Source organism: Dromiciops gliroides, chromosome 1 (genome assembly GCF_019393635.1).
Source record: "Dromiciops gliroides isolate mDroGli1 chromosome 1, mDroGli1.pri, whole genome shotgun sequence".
NCBI lineage: Eukaryota > Metazoa > Chordata > Mammalia > Microbiotheria > Microbiotheriidae > Dromiciops > Dromiciops gliroides.
In genome coordinates this window covers 727395232-727420586 of record NC_057861.1, presented here as the reverse complement: position 1 = coordinate 727420586, position 25355 = coordinate 727395232, and the positions used below count along the sequence as shown (strand labels likewise).

Here is a 25355-nt window from a genome sequence, read left to right as displayed (position 1 = left end):
CTTGTATCTCAAACCAATCCTGAAAGAAGAATCAAGAAACGCTTGACCAAGGAAGAATTCAGTATCTTCATTTCCCTTTAAAGCAAACCTGACAAATTTCCTTGAAACCAAATTGTACAAAAATCCACTGACGATAGGATTAAAATCTATAATGAAATGACTGCTGAGACAATTCTGAACATGAGCTTTTCTTTAAAACATTTTCACAAAGTTATTTCTTCATGGTTCTAGAAAACAGTATTTTATATATATATATATATATATATATATATACTAATTAACATCATGATGATATTCATAGAGGTGGGTGTGTCTTCAGATTTTCCATTTGTTGGATTTACTAATTTAGTCAACATTTATTAAACACTTTCTTTGTGTCAGACACAGTGATACTGGGTGGGAGATAGAGACAAAAATGAAAGAGAGTCCTTGCCCTCAAGGGATTTACATTCTACTGCGTAGACACAACATGATCAAAGATAAGTAAATGCCAAGTGGATTTTAAAATAGAAAGTAATTTCAAGAGGGAGAGAACAGCTGAGAAGGAGGGGGCATTATGAAAAGCCTACATAGGCAATGGGATCTGCGCTAACATTGAAGGAAGCTGCGGACTCTGTGAAGGAAATAAATGGTGTAGTGGGCATAGATATTTGTTTTTATCTTTGGATCTCCACCACTTAGCAGTGTCTGGGGCACAAAGCAGGTGCTTAATTGAACTGAGGTGAAGAGAAAGAGGAAGTACCTTTCAGGAATAAATGACAGAAGGTACAAAGCTCTGGGGCACAGCTAGAAGGGCAGTTTAGCTGAAGTACTGAAGTCATGATGGTGAAAATAGGAAATAAGACTAGGAATGTAGGTAGGAGGTACATAGGGAGCTTTAAATGGAAAGATGAGGATAGGTAAATCAGGTTGAGAAAAGCAAATTATTTTATTCCAAATGTTTTAAATAGGAGCAGGTTATCACTATTTGTATTTTGCTATACTGAAATATTTTGGACATTATCCTGTACAAAATATTCTAATCATTAGTAATTTGCCATGATTCTGTGGGTATTGCATATGTATGAATGTATGAGAGATGAAAGGGGAAGACTTTCAACGTGGCTCTTCTAAAAAATAAAAATGAGGGCAGCTAGGTGGCACAGTGGATAGAGCACTGGCCTTGGATTCAGGAGGACCTGAGTTCAAATCCAGCCTCAGACACTTGACACTTACTAGCTGTGTGACCCTGGGCAAGTTATTTAACACTTATTGCCATACAAAAACAAAACAAAAAAAAAATTATACCTGGTTTTAATACACTTATTATAATAGTCGGCATCTATGCTTTGATCCAGATACACACAACTAAAAAACAAACAAAAAACTCTTAATACTTCACAAATTTAGGTTTTAGTTTTCAAGACTATCATAGATGGACTGAGATTTGCATTGAAAGAAGTTTCACACCACTACTCTGATGAAATCAATTCCTTGATATGCTATTGGTAAAATAATTTTAAAATAGTTTTAAGACCCTTCATAATAAACATCACTCAGAGAAAGGGTTTATTTACCTGTCTTTATATTTCTATTATCATGTCATTTATTGAGAGCTGTTTGGGAATGGGACAACTTATTGATCTGTGATTAAAATAAGATATATGCAAATGGACATATATATATATATACATACATACATACATATAAATATATAAGCCAATCTTTCCATTCTAAAAAGAATCTTTAAATTTATTTTCATATGAGGGATTATAAACAGTTATTTGGTTTCCAAACACATTAGAGGAATAAAACAAAACCCCAAATTACTAAACGTTGTATTTAGAATTCCATCACAGATTAATGTCTTATGAACTTTTTTTTTCTATTTTAAAAAGAAATTCTGAAAGATTCAGGAAACATTCATTTCTAAGGTAAAATATGGTGGCAAAAAAGCAAGAATTGGTTCTGGAAAACAATTTTGGAATTTTGTAGGAAAAGTTATTGAATTGTTCACACCTTTTAATCGATTGAATTTAAGCCTCAAGGACAACAAGAAAAGACTTGCTATTTACAACAAAACAAAAAAGTCATGGCAGCAATATCTGTAATGGCAAAAAGTGGCGAAAAACAACTGAGGAAGGGCTTAGCAAATTGTGGCCTACAGGTGTAAATGAATACTCTTGTTCAACAAGAAAAGGTGACTACAACTTAATTCAGAGAAATATGGGAAGTTCCCTATAAACTGATGCAGAGTGAAGGAAGTAGAGCCAAAAGAATGACATGCATAAGAGCTTAAATGATGACAGGCTTAAAGACAACAAAAATCAATCCCAATTCTACTACCAAAGGATTTACGATAAGGGACTTTAACCAATGGTAAAAATAAAAGTGGAAATTAACATGATTGCAATTACTCCACCAAGAAGTCCTACATAATGGTTTACAGTGGATATATGTTTTTCCAGAGGGTTGTTTGTTAAAAAGCTTCTTACATCAAAACAAAATGTATCGATTAAAATATTTAGGAGCTGCATATTTAATACATTACTCTATTTTACATTCTCTACATGTAGAATACTAGTTCTTTACCAAACTCCACATTTCATCTCCTACCTTGCTTAAATTATACCAAGTCTTCTTGCTCCCTCCATTCCTAAACTATACCCTACATCACCAACACCACCTTATTTATGGCCCTTAGAGACCCTCTTTATCTCAAGTGTCACTTCTTTGGGGAAATCTTCCTGGATTTCTCTACTCCATTAACACTCCCTTCTTTCTCTTTTTTCTTTTTTTTTTCTTTTAGTGAGGCAATTGGGGTTAAGGTGACTTGCCCAGGGTCACACAGCTAGTAAGTGTTAAGTGTCTGAGGCTGGATTTGAACTCAGGTACTCCTGACTCCAGGGCCGGTGCTCTACCCACTGCGCCATCTAGCTGCCCCTCTTCTTTCTCAAGTTACCTTGTATTTACTCATCTATGTACATATTATAAATATCCCTGAAATAAAATATTCTGTCAGGAAAGACAAAAAGATGGGGGTGGGTAGAGAGAAAGAGGGGGGGGGAGGGAGGGAGGAAGGGGGAGAGATTCAGTCTCCAATGCTTTTCAGGCACGTAAATGTTTATTTGAATGGAAAGATGACACTAGTGACCCTCCATCAAGCAAAGCCATTTGTTTCAAGTAGTTTTCTTACCTGTTCCCTACCTGCCCCCTCTCCTTTTGCTGGTAAATTTGCAATTATCCAACCACAACCTCCTGAAGGGCTTACCCTAGTGATTCAGTAGCACACATTTACCTGATAGCTGGTCAGGGTTAAGGGAACAGACTACGGCAATGGAAAAGTGTAAAGCCAACTGATCCCCATAGGGATGTGACCCATGAGCTTGGCTTCATTAGCACCATACGCAAAGCAATTGAGCTAGCCTGCCACAGTCCATATAAGCATCAATTCAAGCAAGGTTCCAAATAAATTAATTTATAAAACCAAGACCCTCTGCAGATGTGACTGTGCCAGAAGGTCCCTCCTTGGAGTCAACCTGCTTTGGAAAAATACATGGTGGCAGACAGACTCCTAAAAGGGCAGAGCTCATCTTATGATTTCCTTAATAATCAGTTAACAAAGTGAACAAATCATTAGGACTTCTAATTTGGCTTATAGGTTCCCCCTTGGAACTAATTTGTTGGAGAGGTTGGGCTTTTTTTTTAATATATAAGTTTGCATTTAGACTGCTTGGGCTTTTTTTCCCCTTGTAACTTACAAATATTTTCTAGAAGTTCATAAATCGGTAGGTTATTTATATAATTGGGGAAAAAGTGATATTAAAAATTAACATGGAGTAAACACTAGTTTCTATGATGCCATAACATATCAGCATTTTCAGATTTCATAAGTGAAAAAAAAAAGAAAAAGATCAAACCCACTGAATTTTATGTCTGTTGCACAAATTCAAAGTCCACTCAAACATCTGATAACTGCTGGCAAACCCAAAGCATTTTAGGTGTCTGTGTATAAGGACAGTCAATGATTTCTTCCTTTGGAAAAGTCACAGTGATAACATTTCATCCATTTCAAAAGGCATTCAACTATTTTACTTTAGAAAAAAGCTTAACACTTGCTCTGCTTCTACTAGAAGAGCAAAATAAAAAATAAAAATCCCATAAAGGTCAGTATTCTCTACTGAAAGAACTGAAAGTAGGTAACATTTCTTCAGGCTTTGGAGGACAGGTAGCAACTAGAAATAAATACTGAAAAAGAGGAGAGCAAAGAGAGGACTTTAACAGGCTTGACAAATGACACTGTGATTCACACCCACTGCTGGGCTGCTACTAATAAGCTACAGAGGAAGCAGCCAATCTCAGCTAATTACCAGATAAAATTGTATTGTAAGGACTCTAATTAGGAGATGCTTATAGAGGTGATCTAATGATTAAACGCTGCATTCAAATGACCCCCACCATCAATGTGCAGTGGTGCAAGATGTCACTGGAATATTTTGTAGAAACAGTAATTCTATTTCTAGGAGGGGAGGCAGTAATATTTGTAATAATGGCTATGAGGTAAACTAATTAAAAGACAGTTCCTAGAGGAAGAGTGTGGCTTGGAGCAGCTGTGGCCGTTCCAAAACAAAGTGCCAAATCTCAACAGAGGAGCTGCAGTCAAGTGGAAAATTTCTGCCTGACCTCTGCTCTTGCTATTAATTTGCAGGAAAACTAATGACACATATACATATTCCCACAAAATTGTTCTAATTGCTAATTTGCCAAAAGAGCCCAGTTTCCAAATTAAACATGACTGCAGTCTATGAGGAAAAGAACACAAGGCTGGGACTCCAGAATATTGGGGACTTCCTCTCCCATAACTGTCTGTGAAGTGGACTGACTAGCAAGTGAAGGAAATGGCGACCTTGTCAGTTGCTGCCCAAGTTTTACTCTGGCACTTCTGTTTGATGATACTATCAACTTGCCTTGAAGAGGGAATGATCTTACAGGGTTGAGGTCACAGGAAAGAGAATACTGAGGGTGGGGAGGGATTAGAAACAGGCTCTATTTTCATCCCAAACTTCCTTTTTTTTTAATTAAGGGGTATCTACAAAATGTAGACAAAAAATTAATTATGGAATTAGAACATAAGCGCAAATTATGGATAGTGTTGGTTTTGTTGTAATCTTGAAATATTCATCTTAATTGTAAACTATTAAATCTTAATATAATCATCAATTAGAAATGAAAGTGTGTGTGTGCTCAGTTTCTGATTGCAGTTGAGGTTTTAGAAGATAATTACACAGGGCCAAAGAGCAGGAAGGGATTGGACTGGGAGGGTTTCTTTTCCTGATGGAAACCTGATTTTTTCTTATTGTGTTCCTTTTCTATTTAAAAAAGAAGTTGCTATGTTTAGAAAAGTTGGTAACACCTAATATTTTGTTTGCTGCATTTTCCATCGTGTGGTGCTTTCAGCTTAAGATAGCCTCCCCGAAACTTTGAGAGATCGGTGGCACTGCCAATTGGCTGAAGAAACTCCCAGTTTTCTTATTTTCTTTGTATTAAGAAAGTTATTTACATTGGGAACCAGACCTCCTCTCCTGGCAGGTCAGCTGCTAAATAATAAGTAAGAAAACATTAACTAATCGAGCATTTCTACAAACTATCACGATCGTAAGCAATCTTCAAAATCCTTCTTAACACTTTTTATTAACCTTTACTGCTCAACAGTAACCTTCTTTCCCTTTTAAAGATGATGTGTGAGTCACCAACAATTTGCACAAACAAACAGCGAGGCGACCCCTTGACAGAAGTGGCTCCACAAGAAGTCGGTTTTATTTTTGTTTGTGTTCATTTCATGTCTTATAAGAACAAAAGCCAAGGCTGAAACCCAAATACCAAGTGTCTTAATTGTACAGAACAGGAGGCCAGCATGGTTGGTTTGGAGAACCAGCTTGTCTGCCACCAGTACGGCTGGTCAGATCAGAGCTAAAGCTGATGCTGTAACTGCTGAGCATGTCTGGACATTAATCACTCTTCTTTAAAGATTGTTTCTAAAGGCAGCAGGGGAGTTCCCACACAGAGGGGAGGGCAGTGCAGTGGGTGGTGGCCTAAGGCTTTGTCAAGAGATGGTGTCTTCCTTTACTCTTTCTGTTTGGCCACACTGCTATATTAGATGCTGGTTCTGGCAAAGAGTAATCATTTAGCAGGTGTTATTATTGGCAGTGATACCAAAGAAACCTAAGTTGAGGAGTGGGACTTAATGAAAAACAGTATATAAAAACGGCTTTTGTGTGCCGTATTTGAGAATCTCTTTTCATTGCTGCATATAACATTATTTTTCAAACTATAAAGTATAGTTACAGTAACTAGAATGCTCAGTCATTACTTCAACAGTTAAAAGGCTTTTTGGATACTTTGTTTTTACAGTTGCTAAAAACACTTTCCAAACAGTCCTAATTGCTATGGTTGAGAAAAAGAAAATACATAAAAAGGGAATATCTAACAGTGCATTTCATTTAAAATGCCCAAGCCCCTGTAATGTTTTATGTCAATTTCATAAAGATGGATGCACTACCAGGTACACATAATTACCTGTCCACTGGTATAAAAGAATGCTATTTTTTTCCTCTTGTATAGGGAGTTTTTCTTTGATTTTAAGTAATATTCCAAAGCAGATTGCAACTTTAACCAACATTAAAAAGATCGTTTATGGTTTTCCTGACACAGTAATGTCTATTGCTTTAAAAAAATAATTTGAAAAAAAAACCAACCCCAAATGAAGCTATGATTGGGTTGTTGTTAACTGTTTTGTATTGTGGACAACACTCTAAGGACATGCCTCAGTAGATTATGCCCTATTGATTACAGCATTTACTTTGAAGGAACGGAATATGAAACCTATAGGGTAAAGAGGGAGTTGCCTGCCTCCCAACCATACGCAATTATGTTTCCTTCATTTGGGCTGAAAGTGTAGCTACATTCAGAGTCTCTCGACCAACATACATCAACCATATTTATTACTTTTTTAAAAATCTGATCATATCATGAATTTTTGAGTCAGAATCTCCATAAGAAGTTTGGATGTCATCTAACCCAACCTCTATCTGAAACATGAATCTTTCCCAAAACATGCAGGATAAAATGACGCTATCTCTACATTAATACCTCCAGTGAAACAGTTTTGATTTGCTCTCAATGCATCGGAGCAGAAAGACTCAAAGCAGTAGAATTCCTTCTAACTGTGTGCACACATGCACCAACAAAATATCTTCCAAAGAATACTTTGCATGCCCCAACAACTATTGCTATATATCTTAGCAAAACATCAAATGTCCGTCCATGCATGGGCAATGCTTGACAACTAACGAAGCTCCTCTTAGAAGGTCTTAGCTTCATTTTTCCTTCAGCCTTACTTTTTCTCCCCTTCCTCTTTCCATTTTCTTGAAATTATAGGTGCTCCAAGTCCTCTCATGCCTTAATGAAAGACTCTGAGATGAGTCACATACATCAGTATAAACATATTACACTCTTAAGTGTATTTTTCATCTTAAGCCTTATTTCTAGACGTGTGGGGATTGAAGAGTTTTATTCTCAATTAGGGAAATTTAAAAAGATAAGCAGGTAGGTGGAGGTGGAGTTGCGGTGGGTCACAAGAAAGCAGGGCGCCTGCTTTGGTTTGGTCTATGTATCTCAAAGCATCTACCACAATTCTTGGGATAAAGTCAAATTGAATTGACTTTAAAAATTAACAAGCCAACTCAACCCACTAATGATTTAAAAAGCCTGGCTCCATTTCCAAGGTCTTGAGGAACAAACTGAGTTTGTAAAAAAATGTTATTTAAAGTTACTGGATTTGGGGAGGGGGAGGGAATTACTAAAGAGGGCAGTAACCTTGCTTCAGTGAGCAATACCAAAAAGAAGTCTAGTATCTGCTGCTATTCAGAGTATCTAAAAGTTCTATGACTCCTTATATGATGCAACTAAATGAGGGACTACTGCACAACTGACTAGGATGAACAGCAAATGTTGAGCAAACTATATTCCTTTCAAAATGGAAAGTATAGTCACACTTTCTATCATCTAGTTACTGACAAGTGAAAGAAAAAATAAGTATAAAAGTCCTTTAGCTAGAAATGGAAAAAAAATCTATTTTTAGTAAACTATCCTGCCACCGGATAAATCATAATATGAAAGTCCACATGTTCTGCTGGGTTTGAATCATTCATAACGAATGGTTTAAAATGAAGAGACATACATAAGGATACTAATGCTGACCTACATCTAGTATTCTATTATTTAGGGAGGAATAAATTAACCACTCATGAAAGTTCCATCCAACAGACATGGTCACCAGATATCCCCAGAACCATGAAGTTCAAAGAACTGGGAGTTTGCAGGGCATACGTATTTTTTTCACAAGGAAGACAAAATTTATGCAAAATACCATACTTCTACATTTTATAATTAATTTCCAGATGCTTCAGCTATACATATTTTAATAATTTCTGATTTATAAGATGGTATCTATAATAAAATTTTCTATTTTTCAATAAATGAAAAGAAGGCAGTTTCAATCCAACAACAGAATGTCACACAATATAGGCCTGTCAGGCACCAATTTTTACTTCTAACATGTAAGTTAAAGGATAAGGAATTTATAATGCTGCCTGTGAAGGAAACCACTTTTCATATACAAATGTGATCTTTTTTTTTTCAAAGGGTAATACAACAGTACATTTACATAAACTAATCCAAACAATCTATGTATTTGACAATGGCAAACCTCACACAGACTGCCTATTGTTGGTTTACATCTTGGAGTTCTTTATGTTGGCTTGTAACACTGCTCCGGCTGTCAAAGGCTTGACTTGGACTCTAAATAAATGGTTATAGAAGTGCTGTGCAGCGATATTGGACTTCTTTGCAAAAGAAAACCTGCTGTGTATGAATTCAAAAGCTATTAATTTTTCAGTCAAAAATATTCGTGCCTATTTCTTTTAATAAAGAAACACTGTGCTGAGCAACTGAGAGATAATGTTGACTAGTGGTACAGAATTTTCAATAGAGCAGTTAAAAATAAATTTAGTAGGAGGTCCTCATCAAAGCTATAATTTTCTAGAATGTAAAACATTTTTTTAATACCAATCAAGACAAACCTTCTTTCCCTGTTCATTTTTTTTTTTCAGCTGCCATTCCCTGTTTATTGGCGGCTTACCACTAGTCTTCATGGCGACACCAACTGGTATTTTTGTAGCCGATTTCATTAAAGTAGGCTTGCATATGGTGCTGCCTGCCAATATTCTCAACTGATCACTAGTTGAGCAATAAGTGACTCCTTGCAATTACTTCTCCCTAGTTTTTAAATCCCTCTTCCTGGAGTGGGGGAGGCACTGATGCTTGGAAAGGTCCCCGTGCCCAGTGTTTTGAGACCCAAGCATTATTCTACCATTGTAATTTTTAATCCACCTGGAAAGATAGAAGCAAAATCTTATTCTCTCCTCCATGTTGCCAAGTCTATATACACAAGCCCATCACAGAAGGAAGCATTCACCTGCCGGCTAGAATGATTTGAAGATTTTCAGATAGTTTCCTGGCAAGAAGTTTCCTTTGTGACTGGTTGAACTCTTCTGACAATAGGTCACCCAAGTCATTTCAAGGGTTTAATGAATTTGCTTCACTGGGTTCATGTTATTCCCAGGGCCCTTCTTAAAAGAAGTTGTGTGACCAAGAGGGTTGACTCTTGATTCCCTAGTTATGGAAAGTTGGGGAGCTGTTTTCTAGGAGCCTACGCATCACTGTTGCAGCCATTTATAATAGAATACATGGAAATGGAGAATTCTTTTCTAGTAAAAATGGATGTGCGGAGTGTTTAATGATTTTATGTTCTATATCTCTGTAATGTGTTCTGTTTCAGACATTAATTTTGTCTGCCAACTGCATCTTGGCAGGCTACCATATTTGCTGGGTTAATAGTCTGACTCCGTTTTATTTCTATCACCATAAATCATACATATATGGGTGTGTGTTTGCTTTATTTATAGAAAAAAATCAGTCAAAACAGATAAACCAATACTTTGCCATTATGCTGCATCATTGCATATTGATTAAAATTGCTAGTACTAACTATAGATTGTCAACGCTCAATTAATTTTCACACAGTGACTCAAGGCAAAAATCAAATAAAGGCAGTGTACCTTTAAATCTGACAAATCTTAAAATCAAGAACCAAAGCACTCTCTCCATTTTGAATAATCAGTTAAAACTACCAGGAAATCTTAAAGAAATATACAAATTTGGGAAGAACAACCATTAAAGTAACAATTTATAGTATAAGATGAGGCCCAAGAAAGACCCTTTTTGTTAAGATAATGTCATTCTGGATTCAAGTCAACTACATATGCTTAGAAGACAATGGGATTTTCTTTAAAATTATCTGCTTCTACATGGAAGCTGATCACTTTGAAGTCTCTTTAAGTTTAATTCCCTTACTAAGACTGTCCCCTATTCCTGGAATGAATTCTCTTTCTCATCACCTACTCTCAGAAGCTACAGTTTTCAATGAGGCTAGGGTCAAATGCCACATCCTACATAAGAGTTAACTGAGGTCCCTAGATACAAGGGCCCTCTGCCTACTACAGAGATGGTCTTGCAGGCTCAGAGAATCATAGATGGAAGCTGCAGGGGACCTTGGAATTCATCTAATTTGACCTCCATTTTAAAGATGAAGAAATTAAGGCTGAAAGAAATTAAGCAATTTGCCCAAGGTCAAACAGTCAGATATGGGATGGGATTGAGGCACTTTGACTCCAGGGTCAGTGTTGTTTCCACTGTTCCATGATGCTCTATATTTGTAGATATTTTGTAAAGTAAGTAAATATGATTACTTTACTCTCCTCATCCTCCTCATTAAGAATTATTATTTTTGTCTTTGTATCCTTAGCACCTAACGCAGTGCTTCAGAACATAGTAGAACAGTAAGATGCTTGGTGAACGAATGAAAAAATTGTCTTCATGAGAGAAGGGGAGGGTAAGAAATGATGAATTCCTCAAAGTCCACCCAAGTTAACATCTACTAGTCTATGTGATGTGATTAAAGGAGGCAATTTCTTTCTTTCTTTGACACTTTTCTAAAGTGGAACATGCTTCCTGTTGGGCAGACAGCAGAGACCACCAATGGAGGTTCTGAGGTTATCATCCCACATACTGGTACTTACAGGCTGAGGGGTGGCTTTGGGTTCAGTTGATTTCACGTGGAGGTGGGTCATCATCGCTTGTAGGCGCTCTTTGTCTTTTGCAAGCTAGAGAGAGGGTAGACAAGGCATGCTATTATTTTTATCAATAAAATACATTACAACTTTAACATCCCAAATGATGCTTATTTCTAATTAAACTGTTGGCACCACAGCACATGACCAAACAGTTTTTATTGCTTAATTGTTTTGAAATCTATCTGCCTATTGCCAAACTAAAACGCATTGGTGATGCCCGGTGTATTTCTCAATACAAAATGCATAAGGCTCTTAACTGGGGTGCTCTAGACCTGCTGGCACCAAGGGGTTCATTGTAGCTCTGACAGCTAGAAGACAACAGTGAATCATGTCTATTAACCAGTCCTACTCAGGGAGAAGCCAAAAGAAAATGAGTTATGCAGCTAAATCTCATAAATTCTTTGTTGCAACAGTAAAATACAGACACACAGACACATACACCCAGACAAATGAACACAGTTTATGCAAAATTAACCTCAAATTTGTTACACACATCCTAAAAGAGCAGTGGAAAACTGGGATATTCATAGAGTGTGAGGGCAAATGTTTTCTGCTCTAAGAAAACTGCACTAAGACTACCAAGAGCACATAGAATAGTGGGTCTCCCTTTGGAATGAAGTTGGAAGCAGCTCATTTTGTCAAAATTCCAAGCCCCTCATCTATGTTCATCTAGTCAGGATGTAATTTTCTCCTAAAAGAAAAGGAATTTTTTTGGTTCTCTGCAAATAGTTGGAGCTCACTAAATATTTGTTGAATGATTTTCCTCTCCTCACCTAAGAACAGGTCTTGGGGGCAGATTTGCTCCTAAAATATTTTCCTAGGCCCGGGAAATATATGGGAAAAAGCTGGGGACAATGTTAAGGTACTTTTTTGCAAGAGAGAAAATAAAGTACCTCAAAAAGTACTTGGTAAAGGAATGAATGAGGAAATAATACTTGATAAAGGAATAATTGAGGGAAAGGTAAAGAGCCTTCCCTATGGAAATGGTGGGGGAAAAAGCCAACTTACTGATTTATTTTGAAAAAAGAAGTCATTCATTCTAGTGCTACTTGGTCTAGGAGGGGAAGAAATCTTTCAAGGCTAGATGGGGCCTCAGTCTTTAAATGATGGATTTCTGTCCTGTTATATAATTAAACCTAATCATTTAAAATCAATTAAGAATGAGATTTTTAAATGAAGTTATTCTCTTTAAGATGGGTCCAGAAGCCAAAGGGAGTAGAAGAGGGTTTTATCTTATTTTATCCTAACCAGTTGGTCCATTCCAAGCCATATCACATTAGATTGTTTTTCCTCATAGTTCAGGGAGAAATAAAAAAAAAAAAAGCCTTAGAGCCTTAGCATTTATCTTTCAACAAACAGGAAATGAAAATGTTACCATATTAGGAACAACGTTTTGTCACTCATGCAAGTTATTGAACAGCCAAACGAAAAGATGTTCACAATACATAACACTAAAGGAATGTGAGGTTTCCAACAGTGATTCAGCGAGAACAATTAAAATGTCAGGAATGAAGGTCTTTCTGCAGGAGGACCTTGTTTTATATGTAACTTTCTCTAGATTTGGGCCATAAATGTTTCAAAATAGCTAGGTTTACTTAAGCCTACACATTGGTTATTAAGTGAGAAATAATGAGAAATAAGCACCTAGGAAATTGAGTTTATCTACAATACTGAAGAAAAAAAATATATTTTCTTTCCCCTCCCCCTCGGGGCAATGAGCATTAAGTGACTTGCCCAGGGTCACACAACTAGTAAATGTCAAGTGTCTAAGGCTGGATTTGAACTCAGGTCCTCCTGAATCCAGGGCTGGTGCTTTATTCACTGTGCCACCTAGCTATAATACACACACACACACACACACACACACACACACACACACACACACACACACACACACACTCTTTTTTTTGGGGGGGGGGTGAGGCAGTTGCGGTTAAGTGACTTGCCCAGGGTCACATAGCTGGTGTGTTAAGTGTCTGAGGCTGGATTTGAACTCAGGTCCTCCTGAATCCAGGGCTGGTGCTCTATCCACTTTGCTCCCTAGCTGCCCCGGGGCAGCACCGGCCCTGGATTCAGGAGGACCTGAGTTCAAATCCGGCCTCAGACACTTAACACACTTACCAGTTGTGTGACCCTGGGCAAGTCACTTAACCCCAACTGCCTCACCAAAATTAAAAAATAAATATTAAAAATGAAGACTGTTGGGCAGCTAGGTGGTACAGTGGATAAAGCACCAGCCCTGGATTCAGGAGGACCCGAGTTCAAATCCATCCTCAGACACTTAACACACTTACTAGCTGTGTGACCCTGGGCAAGTCACTTCACCCTCATTGCCCCCCCCCAAAAAAAAAATGAAGACTGTTAAAAAGCAATAACTACTAGAAGGGGATAGGAATAGGACCCAGATATGTGATTTCAGTGTTATAAGGAGTCTTAAATGAGGAAACTCCCTCTATCGATGGAGGTGAGTACCCTTTGGGTAACTGAAAGTCTTAGAGAGTTATCTAGGGCAATAAGAGGTAAGTGACTTGTCAGTCAGTATGTGTCTGAGGGCAATTTGAACATGGGAGTTCCTGCCTTTAAAGCCAAGTCTTTATCTGCTGCATCATACTGTCTCTCATAGTTACTAAAGAGGGACCCAGAATTTTAAATTAAAAGCTGGGGGGACTGAATGGTACTTCTACCTTAATTGATAAAAGTCTCTGGCTTTCTTTCAAGTTTCAGCTAAAATGCCAATTTCTGAAAGCAACATTTACCAGTCCCCTAGGGATGCCATTCCTCTACTATTACCTCCAAATTATCCTGTATACATGTTGTTTGTACATAATTGTTTGTATATTATCCCTCCCATTAGACTGTAAACTACTTGAAAGCAAGAACTATTTTTGCCTTTCTCTGTATGCACAATGCCTGGCATACAGTAAGTGCTTAATAAAGACTTTCTGACTTGGTACATGTTGAATCCCATCAGTAGAATATAAGCACCTTAAAGATAGGGACTATTTTACATCTTGGCTTTATATCCCGAGTGAAAATGGTAGGCAATTAAATAAATTTTTTTAGTAACACTTCCTATTCTGATTACAGTTAGACCACATTAGTCTTGGACTCATGGTTGAAAAGTGATAAAACAAGGCTAAGAGAAAATGTATTGCTATTGTTTAGGTCCATATTCAAAACCAAAGCTGTAATTAGGTAGGTGACTGGGTTTTTGTTCCAGGATGGAAAATTTAGAGGGTGCAAACTACATTGGCTTGAAAGTGCTTCCTTCTCTACCCATTCTTATTAAGGTCATGAGGGGCAAAAAGTAGAAGGGACCTCATACTGGGGAGTATTTAATTCCCTTTCTCAGCATCCCCAGTGAGTCTATACCACAAGTCACAGTGACATTTCAATCAACCACTGCCCCATGTACAGAGATTGCTGGAGAGCTCTGTTAATATTCCTGTACCTGTCTCATAGGGAACAGATTCCCTTGGTGTCAAGAAAATGGTTGGCTTTCCTTAACAATTCTTGATTTTGGTACTTTCCCTTTCTCAATTATTTCTTACTTATTCTGTATATAGCTTGCTTTCTAGAGAGTTATTTCAGTGTTGTCTCCCCCATTAGATTGTAAGCTCCTTGAGAGCAGGGACTATCTTTTTCCACTTTTTGTACTCCCAGTGTTTAATACAGTTCCTTGTACATGGCAGATACTTATTGTATGTTTAGTGAATTGAAATGGAATTGAATTGATTGTTCCATTTGCAGATTGGTTCATCCCAGTTTCACTTCTTTGGGTATATTTTAATCATTGTATTGCCCCATATTTCTTCTGGGCAAGAGAAAAAAAGTTCAAGTCAATGGATACTCAATGTCTGGGAGCTTTGCGGAGGGGGAGGTACAAAATATTCAATAAAGTTGGTTGAAATGAAAGTTACTTTATGTTCCTGGAGTTTGTTCTTGAATTTTAATTATCAGTGCCATCTTTATCTCTTTTATGCTTTTCAAGTTTTAAAAGATAAATCAACATGGCATAGTGGGGAAAACACTGGGAAGTGTCAGAGGGCCAAAGCTAGTCACTTATTGGCAATTTAGAGCTATTAACTTGCTATCTCGGAGTCCCCCTTTTTCATCTGTAGAATGGAGATGATACCTGCATTTGTGACCTGTCTCAAGAACTTATTACAAAGGAAGTGCTCTGTAAATTAAAACACTTGAAAATGGATTCTCCTCTTCTTTGATATTGCAAGGTTCCACTTTTGCATTAGTTATTGATTGTTGGTGATAATATTACTACAAATGCACAATATTGGTATAAGCTCCACCTATGATATCAATACTGTAACTTGTCCACACACACACTATTTGAAAAATGCTTTAAAATTTTTTAAAAATATTTTCATGTATTTTTAGCTCATTGGATCCCCATGACTAAATAAACTAAACATTTCTATTCTTTTACTATGTTCAGAATCACTAGAGTAAGAGAATATGAACAACAGCTCTTTAGTAAATATATTCGAGAACCTTTTGAAACACAAATTCCTATGAAAAGAGGAGAGTAACAGATACAAGGAACACATAATACACTTGTCCTAGTAGACTTTCATGGGGGGGGGGGGCAGTGTTTCAAAATAATTTAAATGTCTTCCCATTTCTAATCAAAAGTAGACTGAGCATAGGGTAATAAAAGAACATTGACAGAGCTACAATCAGGGTGACATGTTTTGGTAGGAATAGCTGTATTTCTTATTTTATTTAGCAAGTCATATACACACAAATATACATATATACATAAATAAATATATTTGTGAATGCATATGTGTATATAAACATGTACATATACACACATATAGATACTTATATAATATTACCAATATTTGTATAACACATAAATATTAGCAAGCAGATATTTACATCAAGAGAGAATAAACATTTTTCCTGACTGGATTAATAACTGTTTCACTAATTCAGCTGTGCCTCATAGATGCTGTCTTCTGTGGGTGCTATCCTCCTCTTCAAAGCCTTTCTTGCTCCTCTCATACAAATGTTAGCACTTTCTGTTTTCAATTCTCTTTGTCCTCCACTTATTTGTGTAAATGTTGTATTCCTATGGTAGAATATAAGCACTGTGAAGGGAGGGACATATCATTTTTATATCACCAATATCTAGAATGAAATCTTAATAAAAATCTATTGTTAAACTGATCATTACAGCAGGCACCTTCTCATTAGGAAATAATTGAAGATGAAGGTGGAAGCCGGGTTAAGATGGCAGACTATTCAACTACTTCATGAACAAGTAATTGTGATACTGTTGGAACAGAAAGAGCAATATATTACAATTTTAAAACAGGCCCATGAATCAGTTCTCCTGCCTGCTCTGATTTATTCGGGGGCCCTCAGCATTGGTAAAAGCTTTTCTTCCTTGGCTTAGCCAGTTCATCCCCCTTCTATCATCTAAGATTTAAAAGTGGATTTCAGATGTATTGACTAAGTTAAGTAGTGGAGAAAAGCTGGCATTGTTCTGGCCATACTGATCATCTTTCTTTTCAGGAGAGAGCTCTATCACCATCTTCAAAGCCAAAAACTCAGGAATGGAAAACCCATTCTTTCAGTAGAAAAAAGTAAAATATTGGGTTGGACTCATTTAACTAAGTCATTTTGTATATGGTCATAAGGACTGAACTTTAAGGACAATTTGGCCAGTGTCACTTATGGGGGAGCGGTACAGACTTTACATTTAAATGAATGAAAATTTCTGTCTGTACAGGATTAGTAGAGTAGGTGAACGTGGGTTTTTATAAGCAGAAGATCACTTATTTTATTTTATAGAATTTTAGACCTGGAAAACAGCACAGAACATCAAGCCCAATTTCATTTGAAAGGGAAATAGAGGCTTAACAAGGTTGAGACTTGCTCATGGTTATTCACATAGTCTCTAGACAATCTGAACCCAAGCCTGCTCTTGACTTCCAGTCCAATATTATTTCACCTACACTATTCTGTTTTCTGGGGAATTAAAACACATGTGAAAAATAATATACTTTTTGGCTTTCAAAGTTGTTGTGAATATACAAATACAGTAATACATTTAAGAATAATGTATACAAGGAAGGTAATTAAAAGTCTCCGAGGACAAGAAATCTAGGGCAACAATATAATCAGGAATAAATAAAAGGGGCATTCATTTGTCAAAATGCCTATATGCCAAACATTTATTTTTGACCCAGTTAATAAAAGTAACAATTAGCCAAAGTGAATGGTTTTAAATAACTTCCATAAGCCCTCCTCTAATGCTCAGGTATTGGACAACACAGGATTCATTTCCCACCAATCTAAAATTTTTCCTACTTTTATTGTATTCTGTCACCATCTTAACATTCCTTAAATGTTATTATTAAAGATTCTCTTGACATTTAAAGCAGACACACACTAATACTCAGTCATAGTCTAGGAATTCTAATGCTCATGTAGTTAGATGGCATTTTAAATTATGAAAAATAAAGTCTCTTGCTTTTTAATGCAAGACATGGGAGTGAAAAATCCCAAGAATTTTCCCCCTCTTTCTCTCCCCGGTCCTTGGTCAGAAAGCAGTTGTAATGTAAAGGCATGACGCTATTAGCACCTCCCCATCATTCATTGGAGATCACTCAGAAGAAGTCATAGGGGCTTGGCAGGCCACTGATGTGAGGAAGCTCTCATCAACATTGCCCCAAATGGGGTTACAGAGGTCTAAAAATGGATACTATTAGTGGTATTGTCAGAAATGGGTTTGATTACAAACAGCATCGTTTAAGGAAGAAGTTATTTTATGTAAAATAAGTACAGTAATTGGTTTGTGATGATTTTAATGCCTCATTTTGCCATCAGAACATGTATCATTTTCTCCTTGCTGATACTTCACTCTAGCCTGCAATTCATAATGCCAAGGTAGTCAGGAAGGCCTTATCCACAAGTCTATTTTTGGCCCTTTAAAGTGGATAGAACACTGAGTCTCTAAGACCCTAGGTTACCCATTTAATCAACATGGATACAAAGATATGGGGAGGGTGGCAGATATTGTATAGTACCTTCATAAGCTGCCACTAAAATCAGTTTATCAACTCTTCCACATTCACCCAAATCAAAAGCTAAAACCATGAGGTTCTCTTTCTTTCTATTCACCAAGCAGTCATCAAGCATAATGTGGCCTTGACTCTGTGTCTCTCATGGGCCTGACTCGGTTGAGAACTAAACATGCATGTATGTGTACGTGTATGCATGTGCATGTGCGTGTGACCTTCAAAAAAAGTGGAAGAAGCTGATAACCTGATTCAGAAATGATTTTAAGATGACAATGTGGTCATGACGTAGATTAAATCTAATTAATAATAATAATAATCACAATGATGATGATGATAAAGTGCCTTAATTTTTGCAAAGAGCTTGACAAATATTATCTCATTTGATCTTTACAACAATCCTGTGATAAAGATGCTATTACTATTCCCATTTTACAAACAAGAAAAATGAGATATAGAGAGGTTAAGTGATTTGCCTGGGGTCACTCAGCTAATAAGTGTTGGAGGTTAGATTTGAACTCAGTTTTTCTGACTCCTGCTCTAGCACTTCTAAGCACTGACCCACTTAGCTATCTAACTCTATTATTAGTAATCAGGAAACACAGCTATGCCACCAGATTTTGAGCTTTATTTTCCATTTCTCAAGTCTTATTTATTAAATAGAGTTAATATTCCTTTTCCTCTAATAGTAATCAAAGTAGTCTTTGCTGACACCATTTTTATTCCTCTCAAAACCTTAGCATTGTTGGTTAATAATATGCAGGGAGAGCTACTGGCCCATTTTTATAAACAGCAAGTGAAGGTCATTTGAATTTGTATAGGAGACTTTGCCAAGGGAAATGGACTTTCTAGAGGACCATCAATTTGTGCCATTATCCCATGTTTTTATTTTTTTTAAGATAATAGCCATATTAAAAGTATTTTAAGGATTGTCATTTGGAAGAGGGATTAGACCAAGAGGGCATACATGGAAACAATGGTGAAAGGTTGAGAAGAAGCCTTTTAGGCTGAATAGATGGAAATATGCTGCCTCAAAGCTGGTAAATTCTTCCTTTCAGAAAGGAACATGTAGAAGAAATCCTTGTTCAGGTCTGGGTCAGACAAGATGGCCTGTAGTCACTGCCTGCTCTGGGAGTTTGAGAATCACCAACTGATCTGTGCCTGATCACATGGAAACCTTCAGTGCTGGAGAAGTCAGGGATTCCCTCAAGAAAAGCCTCCATATTTCTAAATATTGCCTGCAGATTTCTCTTTCTTCCTTAATGCAATTATTCAAACCTTTTAGGACTGTGCCATTTACTTCCCTTGAAAATTTCAGGACACATAAGAATTTTTCAAATTCTGATAATTCAAGTTAATTTTATCTTGCTCTTGCAGAAGCTTTTATTTTTATAAGAGTCTACATTTGCAGTGTGAAGCCAACCTTGGGACACAGCAATACATCTGACTATCAGACATTAAAGAAGGGAATACAAACAGAGAAATACAAAATCTGGTCAAAACAGTTTTTGCAACTACCTAGATCCCAATGCCACACCACTGACAATTCATTACTCAATGAAGTCCTCGAGGAACTGAATCCTTCTATTCTTTTCTTGTCCAACAACTTCCAATGCAGTTGGTAAATAAAGCAAAAGGTTTCTACAGTTTCCAACTCTGACAACCCTGACTTAGCTAAGTACTTAGCATTGTTTCCCATTCCTTCATCCCAACCTATAAACTTCTGCTCAACAATGTGGGAGAAGGGGAGGGGAAAAACTTCAGACTACCTAGTGTTTTCTAACTTTTTCTTTGAGTTTTTTTAATTCATGCCTTCTACTTTCCATATCTGGTCTCTACTCTTGTGAAAAATGGAGGTAATAGGCCATGAATGAAAAGGATGACCTTAAATAATAACAGTAGTGGCAAGTCACTTTGGAAAATCTACATGTTCTTTAAATAGATTCACTGTTAAAGGCTTTGATGAAGATGTAATCACTTATTAGTATGAGAATGAAATAACTCACACCAAAAAAGAAGTAATTCTTAGAGAAAAGGCACAATCAACTGAGGCTAAAAGGAAGGTAGATCAGCCCTGAAATATGTCCTATGTGCTGAATTTATGTCTTCTATGCTATATAGATGAGGAAATTCTATCTATCTATCTTATCTATCTAATCTAATCTATTTTATCTATCTATCTATCTAATCTATCTATCTATATAGTACTTATACAACATATACACAGTGCCTGGAAGATAGTTGGCACTTTATATCTCTTATTAATTGCTTATTGACTGATAAATCCCTTTAAAAAGCATTAACCAGTCTAAAATCATGGGATCCTCAATTTAATATCTGTGGCTATTTCCTTTCATGCTTTTCTACATAGCAAAATATTCTTAATACTTCCCACCTGCTAGCTTCCTAAATGTGCCTTTCTCTTACAGAGTCATAAAACTTTCAGTCTGGAAAGGCCAGTAGATCACCTACTCCACCACCTTTATTTGGTGATCATAAATCATGAATCTGTAATTTCATCTTTGGGGTAGGCAGTAGGGGTGGTAGAGAGACCGTTTTCAGGAGTTGCTGGAACAAGAAATTCACCACTTTCTGGCCAGACTGGTGAAGAACTCCTGTGCATTCACCTAGACTGGACTTGGATAACAAGGGATCAGCCCATTTCCAGGCCATACCCTGAGATATTCTAGCTTAGGAGAGCCTGACATACCTTGACATAGACTTTAGGCCACAATGAGGCTCTGGAATAGGAACTCAGAAGAAGATCAATGAAAAAATTGAGCCCTAGAAAGGTGAAATGACTTTCATTAAATGATAAACGTCCTTAAATTGTGAAAGAACCTAGACTAGGCAAAACTTTTTTATTTTTTGTCTAGATACAAAGTCTGAGAGCTAAAGGAACTATTTATCCAATGGGTTACCATAGAATCTCCATTTCTTAGTTTCTTCTCCTGTCATCTGAATGTACCTTTTTGGAAGGTTCACCAGTGTTACAAAAAGCCCAGTAAAACCATACCATTCACTACCATTTGTGAATCACCCATTGTTATTACAAAGCTATTGGTTGTGGTATCTACTCCACTTTTCTTGTCCTAACTGCTTTGGTCAATTGTTAAACTAATTCCAGGCCTTCTCTTTTCTTCATCTCTTTTGTGTTAGCAGAGATAGGCAAAATACATGAATCCAGAAAATGCATTTCATTTACCATGACTCTCTTCACTTCTCCTAACAGCTCAGAATGAAGTAGTCAGAAGTCGTCAATACGTGAAAGCTTTTAGCGTCACATGGAGTTGCTAAAGAGGGGTGCCAGCAGTCATAATGGCTAGGCATGCTTCCTAGTTCTTAGTACAAAACATGGCAGCCCTGAGAGGGTGGAAGGGAGATAACAGTTGGGGGAAGCAAAGAGAGAGATGATAATGTTCAGAAGATTAGTAATGAATGGATGAGAAGTCAGAGCAGCCAGGGCACCTTATTCCACTTGCAACAGTAAATTAAGAAAGCTGTTCCTATTAATACCATGGTTTCCTTTTCTGATCTACTTGACATAACCATATGATGCAGAATGGCTCACATTCATATAAGGATTTCCCAAATTTTCATTTTCTAAAGAAATTGAGCTCATTAGGATTAGTCCCTATTTCTTTTGGAAATGTAAAAAAGTCCTTTTAGTTTAAATAATAATGAAAGACAGTTCTTTTGAAACATTACAAAATATATGATGATTTAATGGCCACATGGAAATCAAAGCATCAGGTTGGCAAAAGTTTCTATCTGTAAAATCACTATGGTCACTACTGTCCTCCAGGCCTAGAATTCTTTCCATCTTCACTGCAGGCTCCTAGCTTCACAGGCTTTGTTCACATCTTACTTAAATTCTGCCTTCCACAAGAAGCCTTATTCAGCTAATGCTACTGCTTTCCCTCTTGATTAGCTCTAGTTAGTCAATCAATCCATATCTTTCCATATCTTGTTTGTATATAGATGTTTTCATGTTGCCTCTCTCATTAGATGGGAAGCTGCTTTTCAGCAGAGACTGTCTTTTGCTTTTCTTTGTATCTCTAGCACTTAACACAGTGCCTAGCAAATATTAGCTGCTTAATAAATGTTTTTTGATGGAATGACTAGAAGTTCTTGCTGAGGAACAATGAAGACAATAATATAAGTAAATGAAATCTTAACATAATCCCCAATTCCTCAATTTTCGCCAATAGCTTTAGCTCTTCACTGTCTATTCTAAATCAGGACTTCTAACAAATAACAAAAATGACCTCCTAATAAATACTGTTGTACCTCCTGTCTTCTACCTATTCTATTTAAAATTGATTAAATGGTAACTAATCAAAAGGGTTGGGGGAAACAGAGCAGCAATAAACAGGACAATCCACAAACCATTGAAGTATAGGGAAGGGAAGGGGGAGGAGAGGGAAGAGGGAAGGGGAGGGGAGGGAAGGGGAGGGGAGGGGAGGGGAGGGGAGGGAAGGAGGGAGGGAGGAAGGAAGGGAGGAAGGGAGGAAGGAAGGAAGGAAGGAAGGAAGGAAGGAAGGAAGGAAGGAAGGAAGGAAGGAAGGAAGGAAGGAAGGAAGGAAGGAAGGAAGGAAGGAAGGAAGGAAGGAAGGAAGGAAGGAAGGAAGGAAGGAAGGAAGGAAGGAAGGAAGAGAGAAAGAATGTTGGTGATATGGAATGATTCTGTGAACCATAACAAATCTGTATACCAATTGAAGTATGAGCCAAGTATCAACTAATCCATATTATTAACTAAATATGGGATAATTATGAAGTAATAAACACTAAAATCAAGAGCAGACAAGTAGTATTTCTATTAAAAATGGAAAAAAACCCAGTCCCATTCTTATAAAAATCCAAGTTGCTTTAATTAAACTGTATCAGCATAAGCTGGTGAAAGACAATTTGTTCATTTCAATCTCCCAACAAATCTGAGTTTTGTTTTGTTTTGTTTTTACAGTCAGGAAATGTATTAGAATAACATTTCACTAAAGATTTTTGATATTTTACTATTGGGCCTTTAGTTTGAATAAACCTGATACTGCATGAAGTTTAGACGGTGCTCTGAGTGATGTTACAATCTTAACTGGCTCAGAAAACATTGAAATTTGGTAAATACTTAAGCCAAGATAGTCACTGTAAGATGAGCTGATAACCATTTTAAAAAATTCCTTTCTGTCTTGAAGAGTCACAACAAAAAAAAGTTTAAGTGTGTTTTTTTGCTGATTTTTCTCTGCAACTATTTGAAGCTGTAAATGACTTAACTCAGTAAAATTCCAAATGTAATTATCTTCTGTACTTAGCCCAGGGCTTTCCATATATCTCCACACTGCTGTCTTGCATACAAAATAGGTTTTTCGATGGCTGCTGGTAACTATATAATGTACAACATTGTTTTAATTTCCCCTCCTCTGCTAACCTCTTGCCTACACACATGCCAGTGTGTGCGCACGCGTGCACACGCGCGCACACACACACACACACACACACACACACACACACACACAACTATTCCCAAGCTCCCATTTCTTCCCAGATCAGGCCTGTTGTAGGCAGTTGGGAGAATCAGTGGGAGAAGAGGAGCTTTTGAGTGACCACAGATAATCCAGAAAATGGATAATTGAGAGATGGTTGCATAACATATAAATATACTTAAAATGAATATTGCACTTTAAAAAATAGAAATGAAACTAAATTTTCTCAAGGGTTTTAAAAATCACAATAAAGAGGTTTTGAAATCTCCTGTTTCATTTCTGATGAGTGGAACAGAACTCATTACAGCACTGTAAAGATTTGGAATTTGATTAATATTGAGGTAATATTAAAATAAATGTTCTTTTACCTGGAGCTCTAACTGTTGAACAACCTGCATCTGTACTCTACATTGAGCTGTGCTTCTATCGTCCAGCGCATGCTCATTGTTGAGATGTCTGCAACAATACATAGAAAATCAGTAAGTGAAATGGACAAACAGAAAGGAAAATCATTAGGAGGATGCGTAATCAGACTGTTGATTTTCTGGCACATGCACCGATCCCTTTATTGGTGCATGGCATGCCCTGCTGGTGATCACCACTGATGACTTCAGTTATCTAGTTTAGTGTGTTACAACTCTTTGATAGAAACTTCCTTGGAAGAAAAATCCTACTGAGCATGTGTCTGCCATTTACCCTGTTGAAAGGAAAATTAAGGAGCAAGTAGGGGCCACACTTCAAGCCTACTTAGGTGCTCATTAGGTGTACTCTAGGCTAGAGTAAAAGAAAAAAAAAAGAACAAAAATGCAGATTAATTGTATATGGGAGACCAGTTATATAAATTTGCCTCTGAGGAACAGTCTTATAGAATTAAGGGGTCACATTTTAATTATGTAGGCATTTTAACATATGAAAGTGAATAGAAAGAAAAATTTTCTTAGGAATGGGAAATATATATTAAACACATGGTATATGAAACATGAATGAACATATGCAAAAAATGATACTATTAAAGAAAAACAAAATATGATTTAGGGAAAAAACAAAACAAAAATGAAAAATAAATCAAACAGAAAATTAGCACATCTCCTGGGACCTAGTTCATTTCGGCATTTTCATACATGAGTGTAGTCTAATCTTAATTATTCAGGGGCTGGTTAGCCAGGTTAAGGATATCTGGGCCTCATGTGGCTACTTCTCTGATTATACCTACCTCCTTCCTGGCCATTTCCCTATTCATTAGAACCTCCAGCAGAGAAAAAGTAACAAAGCAAAACTCGAATTAGCTCATTTTTACTGTCAGCAGTGGCTTTGACATAAGGTTTGGCAAAGAAGATTGAAATTAGCGGCTAAAATAAAATTTGTGAATTATAGGTGCATTCCATATATCAACACTACCCCATTGCCTCATCATTATGGATAATGAAAGGTGTATCTTAAAACGAGTTATTTGTATGTCTACTGTAACAGACAGAGAAGGTAAGAAGGCTTCTCCTCGTTACACAGTGGCTGTGTGACCCAGGGCAAGTCACTTAATGCTCTCTCAGTGTTCCAGACAATTTCTGACTATAAATTACAAAGAAGTTGCTGACCTGCATTGA

At 36.9% G+C, this 25355-nt stretch overlaps 1 protein-coding gene across 16 annotated transcripts in view; it reads right to left on the bottom strand.

Annotated features, from left to right (window-relative positions):
- Positions 1-25355, bottom strand: part of FOXP1 (forkhead box P1) — a 691415-nt gene that overhangs the window by 23201 nt on the left and 642859 nt on the right. For all 16 annotated transcript variants that reach the window (XM_043986904.1, XM_043986912.1, XM_043986933.1 and 13 more), the window contains 2 exons: positions 24123-24210; positions 11178-11261 (listed from right to left, as the gene is read on the bottom strand). In XM_043986904.1, coding sequence (XP_043842839.1) covers positions 11178-11261; positions 24123-24210 — 172 coding nt within the window. The remainder of the gene's footprint in view (positions 1-11177; positions 11262-24122; positions 24211-25355) is intronic.